Below are 27,841 nucleotides of genomic sequence, written 5' to 3'. Positions count from 1 at the left end.
CACCATGCTCCTCACAGCATACTTCTTATAGTATCCATGACACCAGGTACTTGGAGGTGGTAAGATTGAGGGTGGTCAGACAAAAGAAAAGGGGAAGGACAGTGAAAGGGTGGTGGAAGTGTGGGAGAAATCAGCCAGGTCACTCACGTAACTAGAGGTGGGGCTGGCTGCATAGCAAGGCTGGGACAGGACATGAAAGAAAAATGAGTTTGAGAAAGGACAAGCCAAGGACATAAGATGGCAGGAGAGCTCCATTACAGCACGGCTCTGGGTAGAGAAGCAAAAATTAAAGTGGAGAATGAGCATGTATGGAGGCAAAAGAACACAGGTCAGTTTGGTGAAGTAAGGAGGGCTACATGATGCCTACTCTGCAGGGTATGCTTTGCTGTGTACAGGACAAGCTGCAAGCACTGACAGAATGGAGAGACTGACTGCTTGCTACCCACCACAGCCAAACCTCAGCCTGGGCTCACCAGCAGCAAATTTGTCCTTTCTAGTCACATGGGCAGTGACAGTATTTTGTACAGCTCTTGTCACTTTTGCATTCCCTTTGATGGGAAACAACTGTGCAGGACGGAGGAGTGCTCTCTGTCAGGCACTCTGAGGCACCCTGACAGCATCCAGGTTGGCTCACTTTGCTAGGCTTTTTCCAGCAATGCCTCAGAGTTCAATGAGCAGCAAGCCCCAAGGTCCAATCTGGAAGAAGTGATGCAACAACAAAAAAAAAAACAATTAAAATTTCAATTTCCCAGCAGGGGAAGAAGGAAAAACAAATCCACACCAACACATCAGAATCCTTCACCACTTCCCCAGAAGAAAAATAATAAAATAAAAAAGCTCTCAAGATAACAGGCTACCAACTAGAAATAATCACTTCAATTGCACTGAACCAGAATACAAGGAAGTACCAATGAAAGGAAACGAAATACATTCATGACCATTTATAATGAATGCAAATTTGCAGCACATTCGAAATGCCTCACTTTGCCATCTGTAATTCTGTATTAATTAATATTAGATCTTTCTTTGTACATCACGGCAAACATTACTTCATAAAAATCTTAAACTGCTTATCATAAATTATGCAATTAAATAAACATAAAGGGAAATGCTCCTGCACTGAAAATTGTTTGCTTAAAAAAAAAAAAACAACAACAAAACCTCATACTCTCCAATACATCAAGTAAATCTATGATTACTGTAGAATTATGAACATAACCCATTTAATTATGTAGGATCTTCTGATGAAACATAAAATGCAAGATTTTCTTCAGTTTCTGCTTTCACCCCATTCTCCTTTAGCACCTTCCATGTGAAAGGATACTGGTGAAGGACACTGGATAGGCAACCTCTGAGATCCCAAGTAACATGATTATTCATGACTTTGGGTGACATTACATATACCAACCATTATTTATTCCAGCCTTTCAGCAGCTATGCTAACATAGATACTATTTTGCTAAAGTACATTTCTCATTCCCCAGAATTATCTTTTCTAAGTGGAGTTCTCTGCGGATGAAGAAATATATATATATATATATATATATATATATATAAACACAGTAAATTAAGTAACTGCACAAAAACTGCCTTTCTGGCAGTGTAATTGCTGCACTCTCCAAGCGGAAAGACTGCAACACCAAAAAGTTTCAGCTCCTTAATACCTTTCTTAAAGAAGCTTACTGTGCTTTCAAAGTCATTTATTTTGCCCCTATAGTCATACAAAGGAAAAAGAGAGGTCAAGGTGGCAAAAAAAAAAAAAAAAAAAAAAAAAAAAAAAAAGAGGAAAGAGCTCAAAATGAAGAGATTCAAGTTTAGCAGCTCCTTCACCAATTTCCTGAATGACATCTGTGACAAGGATCCTGGCCTTTGAACAGCCAGCTAAATAAAAGCCTTCGCTCTTCTCTTCTGTGCCTATAAAAGCCTCATCCTGCACCCATTCCCAAAACCTTTTTCCATCCTCTCGATTCTGCTCTACTCCAGTAAAGACTCTTTTTCCATGCCAGGGTTCCCATGACCACAATTAAGATCACCAAGAACACCTTTCCTAATTTCTAATTAAGATCTCAGACATCATCCATAGGACTGTGTCTACCAGCAGTGTCGTCTTCTTAGTTGCAACCTTTCATAAAAGTTCTCAGCTGTTTTTTCACTAGCATTCAGACCTGATGTGAGCCTGGACTCCAATGAACATTAATTTATCTATTACTAATTTTGCTCCTGTGTTTTAAGTCATGTTAGCTTTCCCCACAGTCTGAAGCGCTCTAGACCACGGTATTACGACCAGCAGTTCTTTGAGAGACTACATGTCCACAATACTTTTGCTTATCCCTCTGAAACAGCTCATTCTTTTCTATCCCTAACCTAAACGAACTATTTGATAGCAAAGATTTTGTACAGCACATTACTAGGCAGCACAATGAAAGCAACTCTACTCTTAAGAGACAAGTAGCAATGCTGATGGGAGAGCTCTTGAAAATTCTTGAGTACCAAATCTTAGAAGGACGTTACTTTTAAACATGAGATTTGCAGCAAACAAAAAGAGAAATCAACAGAAATGCTACATTATGCCATTCTGTGCTTGTTCCCACTTCATAAGAGCCTCCTTTAAGTAAAAGTGTCCCTGTGCTGAAGATAGACTGTTGTTAGCAGCTAGAGCTCAAGTGAACGGAGCTGTAACTCATTCCTGCTGCAGGTGAAGTCTGATTGCTGGTTTCCATAAGAAAACCACGGGATCCTGCAGAACTGGAGGCAGTCCCCATTCCCAGGCACCAGGCTGTGAACATGCCCTGGCAGTATCACTGCTGCAGTTTATATTCCAGCTAAACTGAAGCCAATAAAAGGCTCTGTCAAAAACAGACATGGAGAGATATGAAATCTAGTGTCAAAATGACTTTTTCCCATATCCCAGGCAGTTTAAAAGAAATTACTGAAGGGAAAGATTTTTTTCCAACTACGATCTGTGGATAACATTAGGGTTTGTTAGTTAAAACAACCAACCAACCAAACAAAAAATGAATATGGCTTAAGTCTTCACAAACATGAGCATTTAAGATTAGACTTTTCAGTTCTTCAGCAAAGTAAACATTTTACACTGAGGTACTGAGGTACCAAAATAAGCTTGTCAAGTTGACTAACTTACAACAGCAGTGGTAAAAAAAAAAAAAAAAAAAAAAAAAAAAGGATAAACATACAATAATTAAAGGGAAAAAATAAGCTGCATAATTTAAATTACAAAAGCTACATGACCTCAGCTAACTTAATTGAGATGCCACAGCAGAAGACAGCTTTCTATGAACACAGGGATAAATATGTCAAGAACTTGACACAAAAACTTTCAAAAGCATTTCTGCCCAGAGATACCAGAAGGGAACATCCCTATTACAGCATCCCATGGAGTGATACAAATGAAGAGAATGCCAGAGCAGAAAGGAAAAAAGAACTTGTGAGCTCCACATAAGTATGAGCATAACAGACCAAAATAGGCCACGGAAGGAATAATCTACAACAAAATAACATGGCTTTTATAAAGCACTGATTGCTAAAATGTTGAATTCCATCATCTTTTTGCGTCCTACAGAGCCCGTTCTTTAGTGGCAGCATGTTGCTTAGCTTTGTATTTTAATCTTTTCTCAATTGCTTCAGCTACATTAATTAATGAATTCACTTTTACCGGCAACTTTCTTACAACATTTCAAGACTCCTGGTAATCCAGTCAGGCTTCATGAGCCAACCAGCTCAAAACAAAACAGACAGCTATAAAAAATGATGAAGTTTTTAATGCCAATACTGCTCTAATGCTATTGAAATGCAGAAATCCCATCTCACAATCTTTCCTGGTATTAGAATTTGTTATAATGTCCATTTTTTTGAACAAAACACTGATTCCCCAAGGTATCGTATCTGATGTGTAAGAAGTCAAAGTTTACAAGGAAGCAAAGCACTCTCATAAAGGCATTATGTCTTCCTTTGAAATAAAACTTGAAACTTCCAAGTTTAATTTTCAAAAGCCCACATCCCAAGAAAGTTTGCTTTTAAAAATTGCAAAAAGGAAGTGGAGCTTCTGTTCTTGTTTTAAAGACAAACATACCAAAGCATGTTGTGAAGCAATAGAAGCTATAGCACAAAGTTATTATAAAAGGTTTCAGAGGCAGCGAACTACCCTGAAAAGATTTCCTCTCAGGAGAATGACTGAAAATAAGATTAATACCCTTGAGAAGGCAGAAAGCAAACAAATAATATGAAGAATGAGATTCTGTTTATCAAAAGAATGAATTCACACAGGCAGAACAAGCAGTACAGCCTCCTAAAAACTGATTTTATAATGCTGAGAACTGGACAGACTGATACTGCCCAAGACCTAACAGAGCCACTGCAGTATCCACTTTTCTACAGACAGATGCTTTTAGGGAAAAGTACCTTTTCTGTGACACTAAATCGATCAGGAGGAAAAAAAGGAAGCGGGAAACTCATCATGAGAGAATACTACTTCTACGTAACATCATTTCTGAAGTGCTAAAAAAAGAGGAACAGGTGGGCAATATACATTAAAAGAACAAATAGCAACAACAGCAAAAAGCCGTTAAGCTAGCATTTAACTGAATAAGGCCCTCTTTCTGGAGAACATATAACACAATTTGGAGTTCATTTACCTAACAATATTTGAGTTTATCAATAAATTGTTTATATAACATTTGAAATGTATTTCACTAATTGAAGTTTAATATATTTTAATACAATAACAAAAACAATACAGTTGCTCTTTTCTTTAAATATTATATAGCCAGTTGTAAGAGGTGTAATGAAGGTAGAAGTATGGAAAAAAATTAATTGGGACAGCTAATCATCTACATTAAACACAGAAAAAGCTACAAAATAAATATATCCATGCTTAATCAAATGTATGCATTTTCTATTGTTTATATTACAGGAAGTGTATTTGGTTAACTGACAGATTATTTCTCTTTATTAATCAAGCACATTAGAGTGAAGTAGTATTAATTTTAGACAGAACTCTATGCCATCAAACTTCAGGCCTCGAAGTATTTCATGCTTATCATGCCCCGGGTCACAGCCATCACACGCCAGCTAAGGACTTCCCGCTGGGCGTAGACCTGCACAGTTATGCCCCATCTGCATCCATAGCTGGGGAACTCATCATGGGAAATTCCTTTCTAGATGTTTGGAAAAAGTGTTTTTCATATGTGAGTGGTCAAACTCCCAGTGTCTGGAAAGGTCACCAAGCCTCCAATCTTGGAGGTGCTCAACAAACGCCCTCCCTTCTGAGAGCATCACAGGAGTTCTTACCCATGCAGTCATCATAGCCGTGTAAGTCACCACTCTAGAGCAAACACCTTATAAATGGCCCAAATTAGTGGATGACCTTATATGCGAACTGACTCACTCTAGCCTCTCAAACCAGATCACCACTATGAGAGCCCAAGCAAGCACCCAAATGTCTTACTGAGCCACCACTCCCCATGATTTTCTTCTTATGCAAGCAGACCAATGTCTCCAGCTACATAAAAACATTACAACCTGCTAACTCTGCCCTGAAACACTGGTTAAATCCATGACAGTGTACCTCCCACTTTAATATTACAGGACTTGAGAATTAATAAAGCCTTTTCATGCCTCAAGTAAGAGAAATAATCCAACTGTATGATAGCTTTCTAATTTGCAGTAAGTAAGCATATTCCTTGCAAATTTTACCAGAAAGGTAGTTGCTGTGCATGGTAGCATAAGGAACACAGGCCAATTTGTAACATGAAGGGCACAAATGTTGTACAGCCACTAGAGAGGCTGACGTGGAAAGTGAGGGATGCACACATTCATCTTGGTGCAGCATCACACAGGATGCTCTGAAAGTAGAGTGTATCATTATCCAAAATGCCAAGTGTTTCTGGTATCATAAAATGGGCATGTTCACAACATATTTGCAGGAGGGAGGAGAGGGGAAAGAAACACAATTATGGGTAGTGATACTTAAAGATCAATGCCTCCCTCATTTTAGAAAGTATATTGTGTAAGCCAAAAATTGAAGCTTTTCATAACTGTATTTCATGGATTATTTAATCATTAACCATATCAAACAATGGAAAAATAGATCAACCTACAATTCTGAAAGCCTTCTATAAAAGCCACCTCACCTTTTGACATGGGAATTTCTTCCCTTTATTTAGATTCCATTTCTGTTGACTTTCTGAACTATGGACACAGCACATATTTATTCTAAATTCCTAACATTAACAACCAGCTGCATGGTTTTACAGGCACTTTTTGCACAGTTAAACACACCATATTTCTTCTTTGAACACCTGCTACCAAAAGAATCTAAAATATGACTGATTACTATCTTGTTTATATAGGCACAATACAATGGAGTCCCTGAGTCACATGTTAAAGAACAAATTCACACCCTCTATGAGGTGCCTGGTTTAAAGCCAAGTATTTTTCTTCTCCACCCACGTGTATAAACACAAGAACAGTACAGTTCCTCTTTCAAGAAGAACACACCTAGGGGAAAAAAAAAATAAATCAATTCCCTCTCAGCCAGTTTCATGAATATATTTGATGAGGATAAATTTGCAGCCTGTCCATTTTTGACAGCAGTCAGAAAGAATGCCTGTTTCTAGACAGGCTGAAATAAATAAATACATAAATAGCTTTTTAGAATCTGGCTGTGGGCTGCTATTGCCACATGCCTAATTTTCAGTGCAGTCATTCTCATTCACAGCAGTATGGCCTCACTCAAGAGACACTGAAGTCCTTTCATTACTTCCAGATTATCCTGCTGCTCTTATGTCACAAGCCAATTAGTAACTGCTTTGCTGTGTATTAACTCAACAGGCATTTTAAAGTCAAATAAAGACAGTTTTGATTCAGACAACTAATGCCTGATGTCACTATTTAAATTATCGAAGTCTTTCAAATGCGTGTCCCTTCTCTAATATTGCATTTTGGCTTTACAGCCACATATAGTAGGCTCCCATCCTCCACCTGTCTTGTAACTCATACTGAATTGGCTAAGTGAGTATACTCAAAGCAGAAGGAAAATAATTAAAAAAGGACTCTTTTTAAACTGTGTCCAACCTTCAGAGTCACTGTTGTGAGAACAGTTCATTCACTTAGGAGGGAAGAGGCAAAAATACTTAAGAGTAGGAAGCATGATACCAGCCACATTAAACTCATAAGTTCTGCACAATGATGCCCAGTAGTTGACAATTTTCCTGTGCTCATCCTTCCCAAACTTTCTCTTATGTCAAAACGTTCAAGTAAGGGTATCGAGGTGTTCATTGCTGCCATTCAGGGAAAATCCAAACTGTTTTTCCTTTCCAAAAAAAAAAAAAAAAAAAAAAATGTTCACTCTTTCATCTGGCTGCCTTTACGCCACATATGAATGCCTTTGCTAATGCTTAACCTGCTCTTTTGCTCATTCACCCCAAGAGGGAAGCCCTGGCTTCACACCTGGCACTTTTCCCCATGCCACCTGTGGAAACAGGAGTAGAATTATGAACTTCAATCTCAAAAGGGCCTTGTGCTCACAGAGCAATCAGATCAAGTTTCACCAAACAATAATTTTCTTGCGAAGGATAACTGACCCTTCAGACACAGCTGACAAACCTCCAACTTTTCCCAATGACATTGCTCTCCTCTTGTAATGACATTTAAGAAAACAAGACTCTGTCCATTTTCCAGAAGTTAAATTAGTGAATCACCATCCTGCATACAGCTCCAAAACCTCTTGTTTCCATTACTACTGAGGATCACATTCTCACAACTTCAACCTGTTTTCCTCTACATCTTCTATTTAGTTGATAGATGCCTTTTAAAGAATCTCACAGAACTGCTTAAAACTTAAGATCTTCTTATTTGCTTTCAACCACAATACCAGAGGGATTGGAAGCATTTCTACCCTGCTTCAGACTGAACCAATTTAGAGCTCTGCCTAGCTAGTACAAAGATTAGCACCAGCTTCTTCAGAAGAACCTGACGATAAACTGCAAGTAATTTGTCGCAAATAAAAATTTAATTATGTAATAAATAGAAATGATAAGTTTAGACCTTTAACCAAACAGTTCAAGGGCCTTAAGACATGTTATGATATCGATTAAAAATGTGGTTAGTTTAGAAAAAAAGATAAATTCTTTTGGTCCTAAATCTCTCTCTCTAATATTCCTGTCCTACTGCCTGGCCCATAGTAACAGGCTGGACAGAACCCCACATCCATCCTCCCAGCACATGCTGCAGAGCAAGCAGAAGACTTCTGTCCACACAAGGTGCTTCATGTTGATGCACATCACTGAGAATAAATTGGACAAGCAAAACTGCTTTAAAATATGCTAACCAAGTGAACAAAACTGTAAAAGGTCTGATGTACCAATGCTATTGCAAAAAAAAATTAGTAAAAACAGGAAAACATTGTGAGATATGAATAATAAAAGACAGTTTACTCCTCCTGTAGAATTTATATCCACAAGTTGTTTTGTTTTCTGTTGTTGTTGTTTCGTTTTGAAGAAAAGTTTTACTCAGCAACTCCAGTAAGTTATCTGCTGCCTGATTTGCTATTCCTCAATGATATCAAGCACAGCTGAGAAGCCTTTCCTCTTAGAAACCAATTAACAAAATCATAACATCCAGATTAAATTATCTCTATTACTTCATTAAAAATCAGGAGTAAGAATGGGAGTTGCACTGCTACAGAGCATATCATGAAAGACTGCAGCTGCATCCCATAATCTAATTTAGTTTCAAGATGGCTGCTGTAAAGAAAAGCAAGATAAAGTGAATGAATTTTTACCACAAACGCTCCCTATTTTCATGAGGACATCTTTAAAATTACCACTTCTACAGAAGAGCAAACCAGTGAAATAGGAGGAGACAAGGAGAAGTTCCAGTCCCAAACAAACTCAGGAATGTAGACCCACCAGTTGACAGCCACCACGATACATCAGCAGGACATCACGTGGGTACAACACTCTGTACTCACCAATCCCATGAGGTTAAGAACATCACTGTCCCACAGAAGTGGTTGATATTGAAAAGAAAGCACAATCTTACAAGAAAAAAAAACTCATCCAGCTATATATTCCTATGCTTTATAGTCATGAACTTTTAAATATCATAATAGTCCATATTCCTGCTTATTTTTGCATCTTTTTTAATACAATGGTTGCCATGCCATGATATGCTTCTCCTGACTACTAGGAACTAAATAGCAACTGAAATTCAGACATTTGATAAAAACAAGAATCTGTCTTCTTCTCCCTCCCCAGGGGACAGAGATTACAATACTATTTAGCCATTTTTGTAAAGGATTTTTTTTTCTTCTTTAAATGCCCTATTATTGCAAAGTGGTAACGTTTTTCTTAAAGTCTACTACTTAAAAAGTCTATGGAACGATCTCAGAAATATTTATTTCAAAGCATTACATAATACCATTATTAGCATTTTATTTCAAATCATGACTCATGGATATTCATTCTGAAAAGCTATAAAATAAAAGCACTTGGAAACACGCAGTGAGAGACCAGGGCAATAACGAAAACAAGAATGGAAATCAATAAAGAGAGAAAGAACTAGACCAATGGGAACTGGACCATATCACAGACCATAATTCACTGGTGACTAACTTAGACTGAATGCTAACGACTGAGAGCTAGCAGGAACACATTTGATCAAAACCTATCTGACAGTGCAGAGCTCAAAAGGCAAATCAGGCAGGTCTCTCTGAAGCTACGGTAATTAGAGCTTAGCGGTGTGACCATTTTTTGTTCCCTTCTTAAGAAAAAGAAAAAAAAATAGCCTTGAAGCTATTACTCTCTGCAAATGCTTAGTTACAACTCCACAATACATACATAGAGTATATACTTGTGCAAAAACCTGCTGAAATGAAAAAAGCTCCCCTGGGGGCTGGAAGGTGGCTCCTTTTCCCTGAAGGCCAGGGCCTGTGAAGGGCACTGCAAGTGCATAAATGGGAAGAGGTTAAGCAGTTCGAGGACAGCACACACATTAAATAACATGAAGGCTGACAAGATAACATCAGTTGTCTGAAAGAAACAATGCAAAGAAGCTGGCTGAAAGCCTCCCAGCCTTCTCTGCTAACAACACCTGCACTCAGACAGAACAAGAATGAGCCAGCGGGGGAACTACTCACTCAAAGGACGTAAAATCCAGGTCCAGGGGAGAACAGAGACACTTTCCTACACAGATCACAACAAAGCAGTCCAGAATGGACATTCAGGAACAGGAGGTACAAAGGCCCACTGGTCTGGGCAAGAGCTTGGTGCAAAGCCCCCCCGTATCCCCTCACAGCTCTCCATGTTCTCTCAGGTATGGTGAGCGCTATCAGGGAGCCCAGGGAAGGAGACTGGTACTTCACTTCAGCACCACAACAAAACAGGAACACAATAGGGCAGCAAGGACAAAACCCACACTGGCAGGTTTTTAGGTCCTATTAACACACTCTGGTAACCTCCAGTAACAAAAAAAAAGCAACCAACTACTGTCTCTCTCAGGTTAAGGGTGAGTGGAAGTGTCGGTTCCTCCAGTACACTTAAACACCAGCTGGGGAGGGGAAGCCACAGCTTCCTCCTTCCAGCATCCTGGGACCCTCTCTAATCCAATGAAAACAAATGGTAGACCACAGTTTATGTTTAGAATCTATTATCTGTCTTCAGTTCCTGTATCACTGAAGTTCATCCAGCAGAAGAAACCCTACCTTACCTTGAGACAAACTCACCCCAAAGGTCAAGGAGACAACTGAACCACAGCTTTCTGCTCGAGAGCAGAGCCATGAGCTTTAAGAAGTGCAGTGTCTCCAGATGCCGCTCAAAGCTGATACTGAGCTAACTTAAGTGAGGCACCCAGCCAAACCCTGGTGTCTGAAGGCTTTAAAAAACTAGTAGGAGTGGAAAACCTGCTTTTTTTTTCTCCCTTTCCAAAACACTGAATAATCTAGAGGTTGTTTTTTAGTTTTGTTTCGCTTTAAAAAGATTTTTTTTATAACAGTAGCAGTTCAGTTTTGGAGAGAAAAAAAAAAAAAAAAAAGGATTAACTTTGTCATATAGAATTATCAAGAATCCTTCCCTCTTGGATCACCAGGAAGGGCCATGCCACCACCACTAGATCCTCAACACAAGCCTTTCTCATTAAAGTTGTCAGTAAATTCCTATCTTTTATCTCGAAAAAGCTGTGTAAGATGACTCAGTACACACTGTGCTAGTAATTTATGTATCTAACCAAAAGCAAAAGAACAGGATTCCTGATCTCCATCTCTCCCACTGTCAGAGGAAAAAACGGCACATCGATTAGGAACGTGCCAGAGGAATGGAGCTGTGCTTATGCAGCTGTAGCATAGAGAATTGAGGGGTGCTCCTTGTCTAGAGATGCAATTTCCTTTCCCAGATTCAGATAAAATCAACTTTCAATATTTCTGTTATTGGCAAAGTGAGGGTAGAGGACCTATACTTTGTGCAAAACATGAAGGCTATCCAAGGGTATAATAATGAAGGGCTGAAGTATACAGAAATCAGAGTAGGCAGAGCTCCTGATCCTTCGCTTTCACAAAGACTACCAAATTAAGATGAGAAGTTTCTTCTGCCCCTTCTAAAGCATTTCTTGCCTCTGGCACAGACAACACAGCCTCAAAACAAAAGGTGAGCATGCTGTTTGGTAAAATCCAGTATAGTTAAGGAGTCTGAAATAAGGTTTGCCTGACTTTGTGCTAGCAAGCCTCACAGGAAGGGGAATTAGAGTTTCCAAGTGATTCACTTGGTCCCCAGCACAGTAGTGAGCACCAGTCCCAAGAAGCACAGAAATAATGACTGACCATCACATTAATTTATGGCACACTCTTTGTACCAACTTTCCCAAAAATTGTCATTCCTTAGAAGTGCTGAGTAGGAGTAAGGCAGACAGGCCTTCCTGGAACTTTCCAACATCAGGAGATGCTGAATTGTTATTACATATACTTGAATTACTACAAGCAGTATAAAAGATGACACAGAAGTCACATGCTGTTGTACTCTATTCAGCCTCAAAGTTGTGAAAGGAAGTTAAGAAGGAAGCATCTTTTGTCAAGTAAAAAAAAAATGTTAGTGGGTGTGAATACAAAGACACTGACTCAAATACACTGCAGAACTAATTCAAAAAGCTGTGGCATAATTTCCTCATTCCAAATGCTGTCTGCTAAGAGCATTCAAGCCATATGCAAGAGTACAATGAGAACACACAAGTATGGCAGTGTGCTGCACACCCTGACCACTCAGCCTCCCACAGCCAGCGAATTGCCTGACCCACCAGATGTCTGCAACACTGCTCTGCAGCTGCCAAACAGGGCCATGGCAGAGCGCCAGAGCTGCCTTCTCAGAAGCTGATTCCATAACCTGGAGCTCGGAAGGAACTTCTGATTGCAGTCTGGCTAAAAACAAATTAAAACAAAGGCCCACAGCAATGCTCGGACAGAATGCATACAGATTGTTACCACTGAATAGTCTTTGTTCTTTATCATTGCTGCACTTAATTATTTTGAGAGCTTGCTGATATGCATGGCTATTGAATTTGAATTCCCTTCTCAGCAGTATGTATTTTGTCAGAAAGATCTCTTTAGCCTGGATATTGAAAAGTGAGAGTTTATTCTCCACACCAAGGAGCTGAGAAGAGTTCCACAGGTCAGTCATCGGGACTGAAGCATTGGGAAATCTGAATGAGGTGATTTGGAGTTTCTTCAGGTACAGAGCCTGAGAGTTGCTTCCAAAGGAGGGCAGCAGGTCTCTATATTCAAAGGAGTGCAGCCAACTCAGGAAAGGGAAACAGAGATGATGTTTCTGTATCTGACCTAGATTGAGAAGGTCTAGTCCCACGGATTCATGAACTTGCTACAGTTACTGAACAGGTTGCCCAGAGAAGTTTGTGGATGCTCCATCTCTGGAGACATTCAAGACAGGTTAGATGGGACTCTGGGCAGCTGAGCTGGCGGGCGGCAGCCCTATCCATTACAAGGGAGTCGGAACGGGGGGGATCTTTAAGGTCCTTTCAAAAATCTGCACCATTCTATGACTTAAAAGATAATAAAAATCAAGCAATTTATTTGCTTTTTACACTTGTTTTCTGGCTTAAAGAATACCACAGTTTTTATCTAGACAACAATGAAGCAGCTAAGATTCTGCCATATGGGTGAAAAAAAAATTATAATCAATAAAAATGTTAGGGTAAGTGTTAAAGGAGAAACAGCAGGCCTCAGGAAAGGTAGCTGCAGAGTTCTTCAGGACTGCAAGGACTGCACTATAAACACAGTATTTCCATACTTGTTGTGACAGAGAGAACAGGAACATCATATTTAAGTCTTCTGATTTGAAATCTGATATTGAAATTCAAGGCTGGCAGGCACTAGCAAGCACAGCAGATAAGAACACTGTGCTGGAAAAAACAGCCAGCGTGGGAGCTGTGCTGCCAGGACGGGGATGGAATTTAGAGTCACACATACACAAGGGCTCAGCAGAACTTCTGTTAGATTTTCACTTTCCCCAGCCATTCTGAGTTGAGAGCTTGGATGTGCTGGCACAGTACACCTCGTGTTAACACGAAAAGGCAATGTGAAAAGGAGGGTGTATTAACCTCAGCTGCAAAACACACTGAAAAAGGCCATTGGAAAAGGATGGGAAAGAGATACTACTGCACCAGAGGTGGTTCATAGCTTGGATTGCCCACGTAACAAACACCATCCTCTACTGAATCCCTCAGAAGGGCACAGCTGATAGATCAACACATGGGTATAAACCAAGTATATATTCAGTCTGGAAAGAGAGGTCTCATAACTATGAGAGAAACAACAAACGGGGGATTTCTACTAACTGAAGTTTTACCTGCTTACAAGTGACAACCTGGTTGCTTTTGGAAACAAGACTGTCTTGACACAGGAGGTCCCCTTCCACGTAGTATCAAACTAAGAACTTGATCACGAGTTGAAGACAGCAGTAACTCTATGGCAAGCTTTCCATCACACAGCAAGGCTCAGCCACAATATAAGCCAGGGTGCTCAGTAAGCGTACCTGGGGCAGGGTACTTTTGTTAGCATACCTTACTGCATGCTTTGTTACAAGCAAAGGATTTATTTCAGTGGGTATCACTCAAGGCATAATTAAGGTAGTAGAGTTGTCTGGCATTAATGGTGTTACTTCCTAGTAACTATTCCACAATTCAGAAAGCATCTTCTGAACTGGGAGGTGAATAAAATACCCATTTTAACACAGGAACTATTTATGGGAAACCTACACATATCCAATTCATGTCACCTTTCAGAAAAGGCTCACGTTTTGGTTCCCTGGGTTATGTGCACACAATTTGCAAATATACATGTAATTGGCTCAGCAGCTGCCACTTCAGAATCTGTGTCCGTAACTCAGCCAGCACCAACATAACTGCACGTTTGACACCTCTTAGCAAATCTCCTGCATCCATCTCCTCTTTAAAAATGTTAGTCTAGTCCATTCTGGTCTTTCTCACCCATCTGTACCAATGGACATATTTGTTTACTTGGTGTATAAAAAAAAGAGCCCAATAAATTACTACAATTTTTAATTTTCTTATTAGGCTTAGAAATAGCAAGCAACTCATAAACATATTTTGGTAGTGCCTTAGGTTCTGCTCTTTATTTAAACATGGCTGTAATAAATAAATATTCTAACCTCTGCCTTAAACACATACTGGCATATGCGTATGCCATCCACGGATGGGTTCACTTCATTGACAAAATGGTCTGGTCTCCCACTCTGAATCCTTCATCCTTTCTGAAAGAGAAACTTTGATGTTTATGATGTTAATACATAATTCTTTCTATTTTCCAGTCTCCCCAGCATCACAGATAGAAATGGATTTGCATTGCTGACCATCTGTATTGCTCCGAGTTTCAGCATCTCACAGCTCTTTACAGAATCTCTCAATCTACACAACTCTCCTGCTATTATAATCAGTACGCATTACCCACCCCGTTTATCTTATTAGCACTGTCACTGCAATTGTGATCACTGATATGAAGAAGCTGTTCTACTGTAACCACATCACCACTAAACATTTTTTTCCTCTGAAAAGCAGCTTGTGACAGCTCTGCTACTTGCTCATTGAAGTCAACATAGGAAAAACTAGAGAGCTAGCTGTGCAGATCAGCAGTACAACGGTTTTGTTGGCTTTTGCTATTACTATTATAAATAGAAAAATTAGAAAAGTTGTTTTCCTATTGGAAGTACTTTTTTCCCCACTGTAGAAAAAAATATAAATTGAACCGAGTTACAAAAATTATCTTTCACACTGGGAGACATATGCCATGTTTTGACCCACAGCAAGTTCCTGCAGCCATGGTACAAATCTGTCCTCAAATACAACAACAAATATGATATTTAAGTCTTATGTTTGCAAGACCTAAGAGTAGAAACAGAAGAGTAGAAATTCAGTGTACTGTATTCAACAGGACACACTGAGCTAGCCCCAAGGAATCCGATCAATCCTGAAAGCTCAATATTAATAAAAAAAAATAAAACCTGCACTGTTAGCAAAAGCCATAAGAACATATTTGCTTCCCTATCATGAGGTTTAGGAGTTTCATTCTATATGAGACAGCTGCCAGACTGAGCCAAGACAGAAGTATGTATCTGGTGGTGGCAGTAGGAGGAGGAGAAGGCCTAGAAAAATAAATAGCAATTAGCAGGTTTTACAACAATAAATGGAAGAAGATATTTCTGAAAAGACAGCAATATTCAATGACTTTTATTTGGTATAGAGCTTAATTGCTGTAAAACAGATTAGGCAGTAATATGCCATGAAGCACTAATTCCCCACTCCTCACGACAGTATCCATAGATTTTCTTTCTGTGGGCGTACACAAGCTCATCATTCCCCTCTTTCCACTATCTGAATGTACCCAGAGTTATAACACAACCTCACACAACCAAAGGGATCCTGCTCAGAAGCATTTTGCTACCGACAAGAAGGGGACAGAACAGAGAATGCAGGCATTTCATCTTAAGCCTGGGCTCCTCAGCCTCAGACCCTGGCAGATGCTTGGAAGTGGCACAGGAAATCACATGCAGGGTTCTGTGCAGTTCCCAACCTATTATAGCTTTGTCTAAATTTCTATAAACATGTCAAAGTAATTGAGGAACTGGGCTATTTACAACATTTCAGGATATAAATTAAAGAGCACTCAATTAGGCAGAAATGCCCAAACGGTGCCTGAATGAAACTTAACCCCTGATTAGTTCCTTTAAATAACTGCTTAAAATTTGTAAAAACTCGTTAATTTGGCTAGATTGTTTCTCCCCAAGAAAGAAGTCTTCCTTTTTTTGTTTTTGCTTTTTAAACACAGTATTTACAGTTTTCAGACTGCTATTTTTTCAAGATCTTGGAAAAGGGAAGCTACAGCCCATTTGGTGGCCCATTCACTTGAAAGCAAGCAGTTGCCGCATATACACATGCTAACAATCAAAACAGAGATAATTCTATCCAAAAGGTCCTCTCCAAGCATTAAAAACTTGCTCAGTTGTGACAGCAGCAGACTATTGCAAAGGCAACTATTAGGAAGAAATACAGTATGTCAGCACATTTCATAAATAAGTTCCATTGAAGTTACACATTAAATTAAAAAAAAAAACAACCAACATAACAAAGAGTATTTGATATTAAAATGGAAAAACTCTTCTATCTGTCATTCTGCCTCCATTAATCCCCACCTCAGCACTAGAAAGCATAAGCATAACAACCTCCTGCAAATCAATTCAGGTCTATCTGGTGGATTAGATTCAGTGGATGGCTCACAGTGTCGCAACATTTTCCAAGGGCACTTTATTTGCTGTCTGAAGATATTCTTGAAAATCATTTCCCAGTCATTAATTATGCATTCCATTTCTTATAATCAGCTCTTTTAATTAGTATCCCAGGCAGCTTTGCTGAGAATCCCACACTTTCAATAATTAGGGGCAGCTTATTGCCCCTAATTAACTTCAGGCACAGCAAGACTGTATTACTTTGTTACTTCAACAGTTTTTACGTTTGTATTGCATATTCGGTCCTGCTTTACTGGCTCAGAAAGGAGACTGTGGTTTTTGCTCCTTTAGGTTCCAGTTATCTCTCCTGACTTTGTACTAGCTGCTGTATTTCTCAGTCTTTCTGACTCTCCAAAGTCAGCTCCACGCTAGTGAGTGGTGCGACAAAAGAGGAGTGCATCTGCAGAGCAAAAGCTGATGCAGGGGACTTAACTTCACCCTAAATCCATTTCAGGCATCTTTACCTCAAGACCATCATTAGTCTGGTTTCAAGAACTGGACGTGCTCCAGAATGCAACTGTTTAGCTTTGCCCACAGTCACGCCTGTGTGCTCTAAATCCAACTCTGAATGGGGACAAAGAGAGAGACTTTAACGCGTGCTATTAACCTGGGCTGAAATGTTGATGTGGGCACTGATGCCATTACCAATGAAGCATTACCTCCAGGGGCAGTTTTATTTTTTAAGAAATCCACTCACCTCACTGGGGCATTCTTTCACAGCTACTGGACAGTCATCACGTACATCAGCTCAAAATCAGCTAGCAAGGATTGGCAAAACACAGAGATCAGGGTGAGACATGGACTTTATTTTTTTAGACTATCAGAAGAACTCTGCCAGCCTGTGCAGCCTCCTTCCCTTGTGTGATGCTTCACGTAATTAAGTGCACTTGTAATAGATACAGCTTATAATACAGCAAGAGGGTCAGGTAAGGAGGCTTCTGCCAGCTTACGGGTTTTCTGTGACCTCTTGAAACTCATTCCAGACTAAAAACTGTAGTTAGCAAATTAATGTGTTCTTGATATATTAGATTTTAAATACACAGACCACATTAAATAGCAAGTGGTTTAGTGAAAATCTGAATAGTTTGTTGCCACTTTAAATAAACAATACTAATTCTTAGAGCTTGCTGTCTGTAGACAGGAAACATCATATATAAAAACAATAGAAAGACTGTCAGAATCCAACTGTTCCAACTTTGAGGAAGACCAAGGAAATACGATGGGTAATAGCGAGTTCTATTCCAGGGTATTGCTGCCCTTCCTTGTGCTTTAGAAAGAAGCCATAACAACAAATTCTACTACCAAAATTCCCCATATCTTATGCAGGTAAGAATGGCATTCTTAATTTATCATCTGCAGAAACACAAACAAAATATATCTATGTATATATCCATATCTCACTAGAACTCAGTTTCCAGATTACTTTTCTAAAATGGCTTTAAAAAAGAAGTTCCAAGTGGTAGAACATAGGTTTCATACATACAAAACATGGTTAATCATTTTCAAATATTCATAGTTATGGAAAAAGTCCATTTAAGGAATGGTACCTAAAAATTAGGATGGAAAAGACAGACAACTTGAGAAATGGACCTTAAAAGTCTCAAGCGATGCTATTAAAGCCATTCCATTTGGGAGCCGAATTGTGCTGAGAAGGAAAACAAACACATAAATGAAATTATTGTGTGGTACACATTCTAATATTTATGCTAAAATGCTCATAATTATTTCATCAACCATGTACTAGTACGCATTGAACCTACATTTATAAACCATGCATGTGGTTACTGGAATGCTATTGCATTTGGTGCTAAGTCATCACAAGGTGAACCTGAGCGCCCACTCAGGCAAACATATTCCTATTCTGCTCAGCAGATGTGAGCTGAAGATTACAAGACCCAGATGAAAATTTCTGATGGAGTTTGAAATTTCAGTCTCCAAACAATATCACTATTTGTTGCACTTCAGTTCCTACTGGTAAGGGACTGAAAAGTCCTCTGCCTTTATTGATAATGCAGGAAGGAAGGGAGAGTGAGGGGAACAGAGTGCTGCAATGATTTAATATCAGATCTGTACCAAATAACTACTCCTTTTATTTCTTTTCCTTGCTTATACTCCATCCATAAGTAGATCAAAATAAACTGGTCAACATAAATATTTTAGCACTAATGCATGTATTAAGCAGTTGGAATGGCAAAACATTCCTAGAGCACTTTTGTAGGCGAAACAGCTGCCCATACCCTGCAACAAGGCCTCAGAATACATAATTCAGGAATAAATAAAGGAATATATGAGCAAAACTGGGTCTGCTCCTCAGCACAGCTAGCAAAATAAATATGCGGCACAGGCTGCTTGGAGATTGATTCTTTTTATTTATTTAATTTCGTGCAAATAAAAATGGAAACAGAACTGGAAGAAGATTCTTCTTCAATCACCTTCTCTTTTCCTAGTATTTTTTTCTTCAGGTCATGGATTTTACAAAGTGCTTGCTGAAGGTCTGCCCATTCTTCACAGTGTTGTTAATTAATGCTTTTCTTCTCCCTGACAGGAAGAGCACTCAAGAACATTCTTAAACTTACTCATACAGTAACCATGCCTGAAGAGAGGTATATATTTTATCTCCTTGACAAAATAAGAACCAGAAACAAATTCTCTTATAAAGAACCATCAACTTCTAGAGAACCTTAAAGAACAAAAAATAAATAAGTAAAAAGCCTTCAGTGCTTAGGGCTGTGAAAATAACCTTAAAAACACAAACCTAAGCTGATGCAGCCTGGTACCCACATACAAACGCTCTGCCTCTCCTGCTGCTCAGTTTCCCCCACACAGCAACAAACTGAAAACTGACTTTTCACAGCTGCTATTCCAAAACCTGTGGGAATAAACTGCAGCTCGCAAGAGCTGGCTGCTTTCAGTGCAGTGCCAGCACTTCCAGGCAGAAGCAGGCTTTGGAGGTAGTCACCAGGCAAAGGGAATGAGAGTTCAGCAGATGCTGAGCAGCTGAAAAACAAGTCATTTCCAGTGCTGAGCGTGCCACAGCCATCAGTGGGCAGCAGGAGGAGTAAGCTGGAAAATAAATCCGGCATCTTTGCAATTTTTGCACCAAAAAAACTGTATGAAAATGAGATGAATAGATTCAAAAGTTAAAGAAATTTGAGAGGTTGGCACCCAGTTTGGATAGAGCAATATATTAACTGGGGCTCAGTACAGCTAAACACAGAACCAAAGTCAAGGCACAAAGACCAGCACCCTAACCCAAGCCCCTCAACTGGGAGAGGAGAGCCACGCACCTTCGCTGAGGGAAGCACATCCTGCCTGGCTGCACAGCCGCCTACTGGGTGGATAAACGGGGAGCAAGTGCTGTCCCTGAGCTGTTAGCTTTCCACTTCCAGCCAGCACACAAATAAAAGAGAAGCAGTAGGAAACAGAGACATGTCGAGCTAGCAAAGCAATAGAAATCTACACATAAAAAAGAAGCAAAATAGGAAAGTATGACACGTACACAGAGATACATTTAAAATGCAAAAGTATATTTACAGAAAACAACTTCAGGATGGCATTCACCAATATTAAGAAGAAATGGTGCAAAGCCAGACAGGAAATAAGTCTAATTAGTAAGCAAATGGTGATGTGGCTGGTGAGTTGTGCCCCAGAGCATGAAATGTACCAGAAATCGTACAAATGCAGGAAGGGGAAGGGGAATGGCAAATCTGCTTTTATAAGAAATACTTCATTCAGCAAATAGTCTATTGGCAAGCAATAAGTATTTTCTGTGCTGGCAGTATTCTCCAGTTAAAGACAAGTATGTGGTAATTATATTGTGACATACTGCCTTTATCCAGATGCAGGGAAAGCAATATGGTTTGCAGGGTAAAAATAATATTTTTACAAGCTTTATTCCTCTACAGCAGCAATGAATATGTTTCTCAGATGGCATCAGAGAAAACTGTAAGGACAAGAACAGCAGATTTGTTGTTTCTGCTTCTCTGTCACCAATTACCAACAGTTCAGATGCACAAAATATAAGTCAAGAATAACAAGTCAAGAACTGCCAGGCAGCCAGACCAGCCAGTTCCCTTTTACCATTCCTGCAGAGATGGCAGCAGTCAGTGGATTTCTCCAACTCATTCTGCCAGCTTCCCTGTAGAAAAACTAATAAGTAGTCTTTCTTGAGGAGTTTAAGTAGGTATTTCTTAATAGAGTTAACACACTTGTCAAGCCATGTGAGTGACAGAAAGAACTCAGCAACCTGAGATCACTCATTCAGAAAAGAAAAACTAAAAGCTATCCCTTAAGTGATCAAGAAATCTAATATTTGAAAGAAATCTACAGCTAAAATTGGCAGGGGAAACAAAAAAAGTAAGCAAAAGAAGAGACTGATTAATTTTTCAGCATTATAAAATGAGGTCTGTATCCTGTCCCTATATACTCATTCATTATGCAGCCACTTACCAAAGACTTGTTTTCCCCACACACTGCCCAGCTTTGGCCAAGCCACGTTCATCAGCTGTCTGGGCACCAGAACAGATTAGGATTAAATCACATCTCAGAGGGCTTGTCACTTCTGAAGTGGTGCTGGTAACCAGAAGGCTGTTTCACTCACCAGCCTTCACTATTTCTTCAGTTGCAGCTGACCCATTCATCCACAGCAAGCAACCTTCCTATTGCAGACAGGAATTCTGTCTTCCCATGGAGCAAGTTCTCACTGGGGTAAAAAGAACTGGTTTCTTATAATCTTAATTAAGTCTTACTAGGCATAGAGCTGTGAAAGCCAGCATCTTAATGAGCTTTGACAGGACTTACCCAAACACACTAATTTGATTGAAAACAAAATACACATTGCTTAGTAAATTGTGACAACGTATTACCAAAGTATTTATGAAAGGGGGAAGGTAAGTAAACTTGATTTTAAATGACTACAGATTTCCTCTAAAAAAACCTTAAGATTTGTAAAAGAGAAGTTGAGAAGATGAATGGAAGACATCTTCCTGAAAAGCTCACGAGCAGAATTTTGACCAGATAACCAAGTTTTGTTGTTATGCTCATTCTCTGAAGCACATCTAGAATTACCAGTAAAAATGGTTTTGGATGTACTCTCCTTGCTACCTTAGCACTGGGAAGAAAAAAAGAAGAAGAAAAAAAAAAGCATTTTATGAAGGAGGCTCAGAAGCCATGAGAAAACTTTTCCTCCCCAAAACATGCTCAGCCAATCAGCAAGTAGGTACACATCACCAGCTTAAACCCAAGAACAAGAGAGGCCTGGGACAGGAGAAATAAAGGCACTGAGAACAGAATTGTCCAAGAATTAAGTCTGCTCCTGTAACCAACCATTTCCCACTCTGAAGTGTACTGGTGCAGCCTCACCTTGAATACTGTGCACAGTTTTGGGTCACATAGTACAAAAAAAGACAAAAAGCTATTAGAGAATGTCCAAAGGAAGACTACAAAGACAGCAAGTGGCCTAGAAGGAAAGACATATAAGAGCAGCTGAGGCCCCTTGGTTTGCTCAGCGCAGAGCAGAGGAGCTGAGGGGAGCCCTGATGGCGGCTGCAGCTCCTCACAGGGAGCGGAGGGCAGCGCTGAGCTCTGCTCTGTGTGACAGCGACCCGGCCCGAGGGAACGGCGTGGAGCTGTGCCAGGGGAGGGCAGCTGGGGGTTAGGAAAAGTTCTTCGCCAGAGAGTGGCCAGGCACTGGAACGGGCTGCCCAGGGCAGTGGATGCAATGTCAAACTGCTGCAGTTTGAGAATTTGGGCAACACTCTCAGACTTATAGTCTGATTCTTTTGTGGAGCGTGGATTGGGACTTGATGATCCTTATGGGTCACAGAATCACAGAATGGCCAGGGTTGGAAGGGACCTCAACGATCATGAATCTCCAACCCCCCTGCCACATGCAGAGTCACCTTCCAGCTTAAATGATTCTGTGATTTTCCTGCTAATTATTTAGCGAATACATATCAGTAACCACTTATTTAGAGGTAAAGCCCAAGAAGCAGGAAAGAACGAACTCAAAGTCCAGATGAAAGTAATTGGTTAAATATCACTACTCTACTTTAGAATATTAACAAGAAGTTGACTGTTTTGAATGCTGTAAAAGGTTGCCCAGAGATGTAGTGGATGCCCCATCCTTGGAGACATTCAAAGTGAGGCTGGATGGGGCCCTGAGCAACCTGATGGAGCTGTAGATGTCCCTGTCCGTTGCAGAGGAGTTGGACTAGATCCTTTCAGGGTCTCTTCCAACTCAAATGATTCTACAGTTCTATGACATACTCACAGGTGAGAAGGTGGAGAGAAGAAATGGAGCGAAAACAGCTCAACATGTATTCAGAGAGTAAACCTCATTGAGTTATGATTTCTAAACAGCCAGCTCAATCACTTCTGCTACTTATCACCTATGAAAGCAAGACTTGAATGATCAGCTTTGATGTACTAAGCCTTTCATGCATTAGGAAATCTCATTTAGAGTAGGAGCTTTATTCCCCTCCCACTCTTGGATTTCTATGCTGTGACTGCTTGATTACTGGAGTATATTTTAAGACCTTGAGGAAGAAGCACACTGGATGAATACTTTTTTGTTATTGTTAGTTAATGTAGCAGTTCATTACCACTTCCTTCTCCAGGAAATGTAACTTGCAGAACTTGCCTTTAACCCCTAAATAAAACTGAGTACATACCTATGTCCCTCCAAAAGTAACGCCTCCTCTTTATTTCTGTGGAAACTACAATAGCTCTGTGCTATGTTCACATACACAGTTTTATCTTGATTGAAGATAGCTGCAGAGACAACACACTTCACTGTGTCATTTAAACCCCATTAAATTTCTGAAGACAACTGGAGGCTGCTGACTGCTTTGAGATCCATTCAGCTGGGGTGGAAAAGGAGAAGGAATGGCATTACTTAACTACAGCTTCTCATTGCTGGACTAAACAGAAAGAAGACTGGAGTGGTAGAAAAGAAAGACGCTGAAGTACATTCTAGAAGACTCATTTTAAAGAAGTAGAAACTACAAAGATGTGGCAAAGCCTATTTAAAGCAAAGACAGGCAAGCCTTACTTGCTGAAAACATGATATGTAATGCATCGATGCACTAATATTTCTCTAAAAACCTTGACAATGCATGGCCAAATGCCCATAAATATCTACTGAAGAGATGTTATTAGGAGCATGATTAATACCTTGCTGAATTAACTCCATCTTTGCCAAGTCTGCTATGCTAACTTGAGAAACCACACTGAGCTTTTTTTTCCATGATACACCAAATCTATTCACAGACAACACAAGACATGAGGTAAAAGTAGGTCACCAACTAACTCTGAATGGTTAAAAGAGAGTATTCCTATCACATACCTTATAGATCACAGAAGGAATACAGTCAGATATCAAAGAATGTGTTTCAGCTATATTTGGGCTCAGCTGCATTGGATTTGGCATTAAAAACAAGCTGGTAGAGTTGATGGACTCTGGTAAATTGTTATAGATCTCTTAAAGTTGTTGTTGTTGTTTTTTAAACTAATCTTATGTATGAAAATAGAGCTGAGCTAATTTTACTTACACTGAAGAAAGAAGGATGAGAAAGGACAAGAGGAGTGAAACACTGGCTGCATTTAGAACTCTTTATGTTGATCAGTATAACTCAGCCCATTAAGTATGATGATGGTTTTGAGATACTGTGTGGTACATTTTAATCTGATACAGAAGCAAGAGTATCAGAAGCCAAACATATTGTAAACCATTTCCTTGCTGACATTACAATGCAAGTGAGGATATTTGGTATGTGAATCCCATCTCATTCCCTTACTGGATAATATGTTCCACACTGAAAAGGAAGCAAACGGCATTCTGCAATATTTGCTCAGCAATATGCCAAATGAACTGGCAGAAAGAACAAATTACTTCTGCTCTCAAGCAGGGTGGATACTATTCTTAGGTTATCAGAGAGACTGCTGGTACAAAAGCAGAAGAGTGCCCAACCAGAGACAGGCAGGGCTGGGAGCAGGAGCATAACAGGATCTACCTGGATCCCTTAGCCACTGCTAGCAAATGGGATACATGGCACTGAATGGCTTGTAACACAGGATGGGAACTTCTGCCCATCATAGAGAATGGCCATCACGTCACAAGCAGCAGGAGTGAAGCAGAAGGGCAGGAGATGAAGGGAGTCCCAATCTGTGCAGCACCTTGGTTCTGAGAAGATTCATTCGGGAAAAAGCACGGCACTTGTACCCTATGGAATATGACTCCAGCTAGCACATGTCAAGTAGTGTCTTACCACAGGGCACAGCTTGTCTGAGAAGCTGACACAGAGCCCCAGTGCTGCACGAAGAGCAGCACAAGGAGGGCTGCTTCACGGGACTCACAGCCAACCACAGCCGGGATGGGGCATCCTGAACTCCCAGACACCGGGGCTGGTTCTGCCACCTCGTTCTCAGTGATTCACTGGGTATTTCATCAGATTGTCAGATAAGGGGAAAGATGCTTGTGTATACTTCATTACTTCCAGAGAGAACTACAACTCCTAGAGAGAATTTCTTTATGTCTTATTTAAGAACATTGCTTTGTAACCAGCAAATACAAAGCGTCTCAGTCTTGCAGCTAAGTCCCTACATACAATAAAACCAAAAGTCAGAATACTTTTAAAAGCAGAAATTAGCAAGAGTACCATTTAATTTAGGTACCAAGTCAATTGTCAATAAATCTGTCACCTGCTCTATGCTACAGCCACAAGCATCATATTTTTGTATTGGCTGCACATCAGTAATCTCCTTTTATGAATCTTATTAACAAGAATAATTAATACCGAAGTTAATTTTAAAAAGCAGTTCTTATATTTAGTGACCCAGCTCAGTGAGAAGTCAGTGTTCAGCATTTCCTGCTGCTGATGGCCACAGGTTGTGACTTGGGGGCTGATGGAGAAAGAACTCATCAGCAAGAGAGCAATGGGCACCAGTGCAAGCCACAGCCAGGCTGTGGGGCTGCATCTCCGAAGGCTCTCAAGGTTCTGCTGGACAAAGACACAGATGAGCTGCTGTGGTGCTGGTGTCAACCTAGGTTGGGGCAGGAGGTGACCTGCAGGCATCCCTTCAAACTGTGATGGGGTGGGGAATCCCACTGGGGAAGGCAGAATCCCAATTTTATGGGATTTTCTTTGGCGTTCTGCTTATGAAAAGTCTTTAAATAGCTTTTGCAGTTTAAATACCTGCAACTTAATAAAATCAAAATGTTCTTCCAGCAATAATCTTATTATTACCACCACATTAACTTGTCAAAGGATTCTCTAAGCACAAATCACCTACAGCAGGCATGATAACTGCCATCCCCAAACATTTCCTATTGCTTTTTGCAAGCTTTAGGGACATAAAAGTACTAAGGCTAAGGGGAACTGAGTTCTGACAGCGACCAGCCAATACCCTTCTGAAATGTGACATAGGCACTTCATTGCTGTTTTCTTCGTTACAGAACTGAGCAGAAAGTAAAAGAAATGCAAAGATTTTAGATCAAACATTTCAAGAACTGAGTGCTTGAAGTGGTTCCCTGGAAACTGAATGCTCTGTTTCCAAACTTTAAATATTCTGCCTATTCAGTAGCTCAGTAAGTGGCACCATTACAGCACAGATTCCTGCCCCATCGCCGCTCGTTCTCAGTTTCTGACGGAGGAGAGACAGAGCACATTTGGTGAACCCTCGCTAGAAGGCCGCTCTCATCAAAACCGGAACGTTCAGCGGCTCTGTGCATACAGACCGCACTTAAGGATTCAGGAAACGCAACAGTTTCCCGCTCAGCGGGAGCACCGCCGCAACACCGCGGCCGCACTGACAGCGGAGCGGCTCAGGGGCGCTCGGGCTGGGGCGCGCGGGAGGCGCTGCGGTGGCTGTGCCCGCGCCGTGCCCTGACAGCGGCACCGCTGCAGCCGCACAGCGGCCCCGGGCGCCCCGACCCCCACGGGGACTTCCGCGCCGCTCCGCAAACTTCCCGGAGTTTCCCGCCGCGGTCGCCCCGCTCCGGGCCGGGGATCCCCGCACCGCCGCCCGCTGCCACCTGTTGCGGGCCGGAGCGCGGCGCTGGGCGGAGCGGCGGAGCGGGGCGGGCGGCGGGGCCGGGCTCACCTTCTGCTGCCGGCGGGCCATGTCCGTGGGCTGCTTGGCGTTGAAGGGGTGCGCGATGCACCTGGCGATGAAGACGTAGAGCTGCAGCCGGAGCCGCTTCTCCCGCTCCTCCCGTTGCAGCCGCTCCTGCTCCTCCCGGCCCTCGCTCAGCACCGAAGGGCTGGGGCTCGCCGCCCGCCCCGCGCCGCCCTCTCTGCCCCGCGGGTCCCGCGGCGGCGGCGGCAGCGAGCGCGGCGAGGAGCCCCCGCCCGCCGCCAACAGCGCGTCCCGCCGCTCTTCGTCCAGAAGCTCATCGGACTCCTCCTCGCTGGAGGACGGGTCCAGCATCGTGCTCGGCGGCCGAGGGACAGAAAGGCACGCACCTTCCAGGACACGTCGAGTTTACACACGGACTGCTTCCTACCGGGAGCCGAGGGGCGGGACGGGGAGGCGGGATCTGGGAAGGGGGTCGAGCCTGGGTTGCCGTGGGAATTGCTCCGAGCCGCTCCCGGCGGAGGCGGGGACGGGGACTGGCTACAGTGACGGACCGGCGCTGGGCTGCCCGGCACGGATCGGCACGGTGGCGTTCTCTGTCATGCGGTGTGAGAAAATCACCGGTGTCTCAAGTACCTTCAGTGAAATAACAGAGGAAAGCACTGAAAGCGGGGCTTGCTAACGGTGAGCTGAAGCTGAGGTGCGTGTCGCTCCTCGGAGGTCGCAGAGGTAGTTCATGTCCCTCAGAAACCCTTGCTTCGGACTCAGCTGGGTTCCTCTCTTCGCAGTCATGGCTGTGAGAAATGTCTGAAAGCCGACCAGCAGCAAAGAAGTGTTTCAGCTAACGTCATAAAGGTTTCACCACGGGAAAGCTGAGTTTCTGGAGTCTGATCGTGGCACCTGGCACAGGCTGTGGTATTTTACACAGACCCATCACTCCTTCCTGTGCT

At 41.4% G+C, this 27,841-nt stretch overlaps 1 protein-coding gene across 10 annotated transcripts in view; it reads right to left on the bottom strand.

Moving 5' to 3' along the window:
- The window catches only part of CADPS2 (calcium dependent secretion activator 2), a 303,802-nt gene extending 276,476 nt beyond the window's left edge, over window positions 1-27,326 (bottom strand). For 7 of the 10 annotated variants that reach the window (XM_048934388.1, XM_048934390.1, XM_048934389.1 and 4 more), the window contains exon 1: window positions 26,919-27,325. In XM_048934388.1, coding sequence (XP_048790345.1) covers window positions 26,919-27,245 — 327 coding nt within the window. In that variant the 5' untranslated portion in view covers window positions 27,246-27,325. Of the gene's footprint in view, window positions 1-26,918 lie in introns of all 10 variants that reach the window. The other 3 variants (XM_048934391.1, XM_048934396.1, XM_048934392.1) reach the window with 1 other exon arrangement.
- Window positions 27,327-27,841: the final 515 nt, after the last annotated feature.

Source organism: Lagopus muta, chromosome 1 (assembly GCF_023343835.1).
Source record: "Lagopus muta isolate bLagMut1 chromosome 1, bLagMut1 primary, whole genome shotgun sequence".
NCBI lineage: Eukaryota > Metazoa > Chordata > Aves > Galliformes > Phasianidae > Lagopus > Lagopus muta.
The sequence above is the reverse complement of the archived record's forward strand: the minus strand, read 5'-3'. Positions and strand labels throughout refer to the sequence as shown.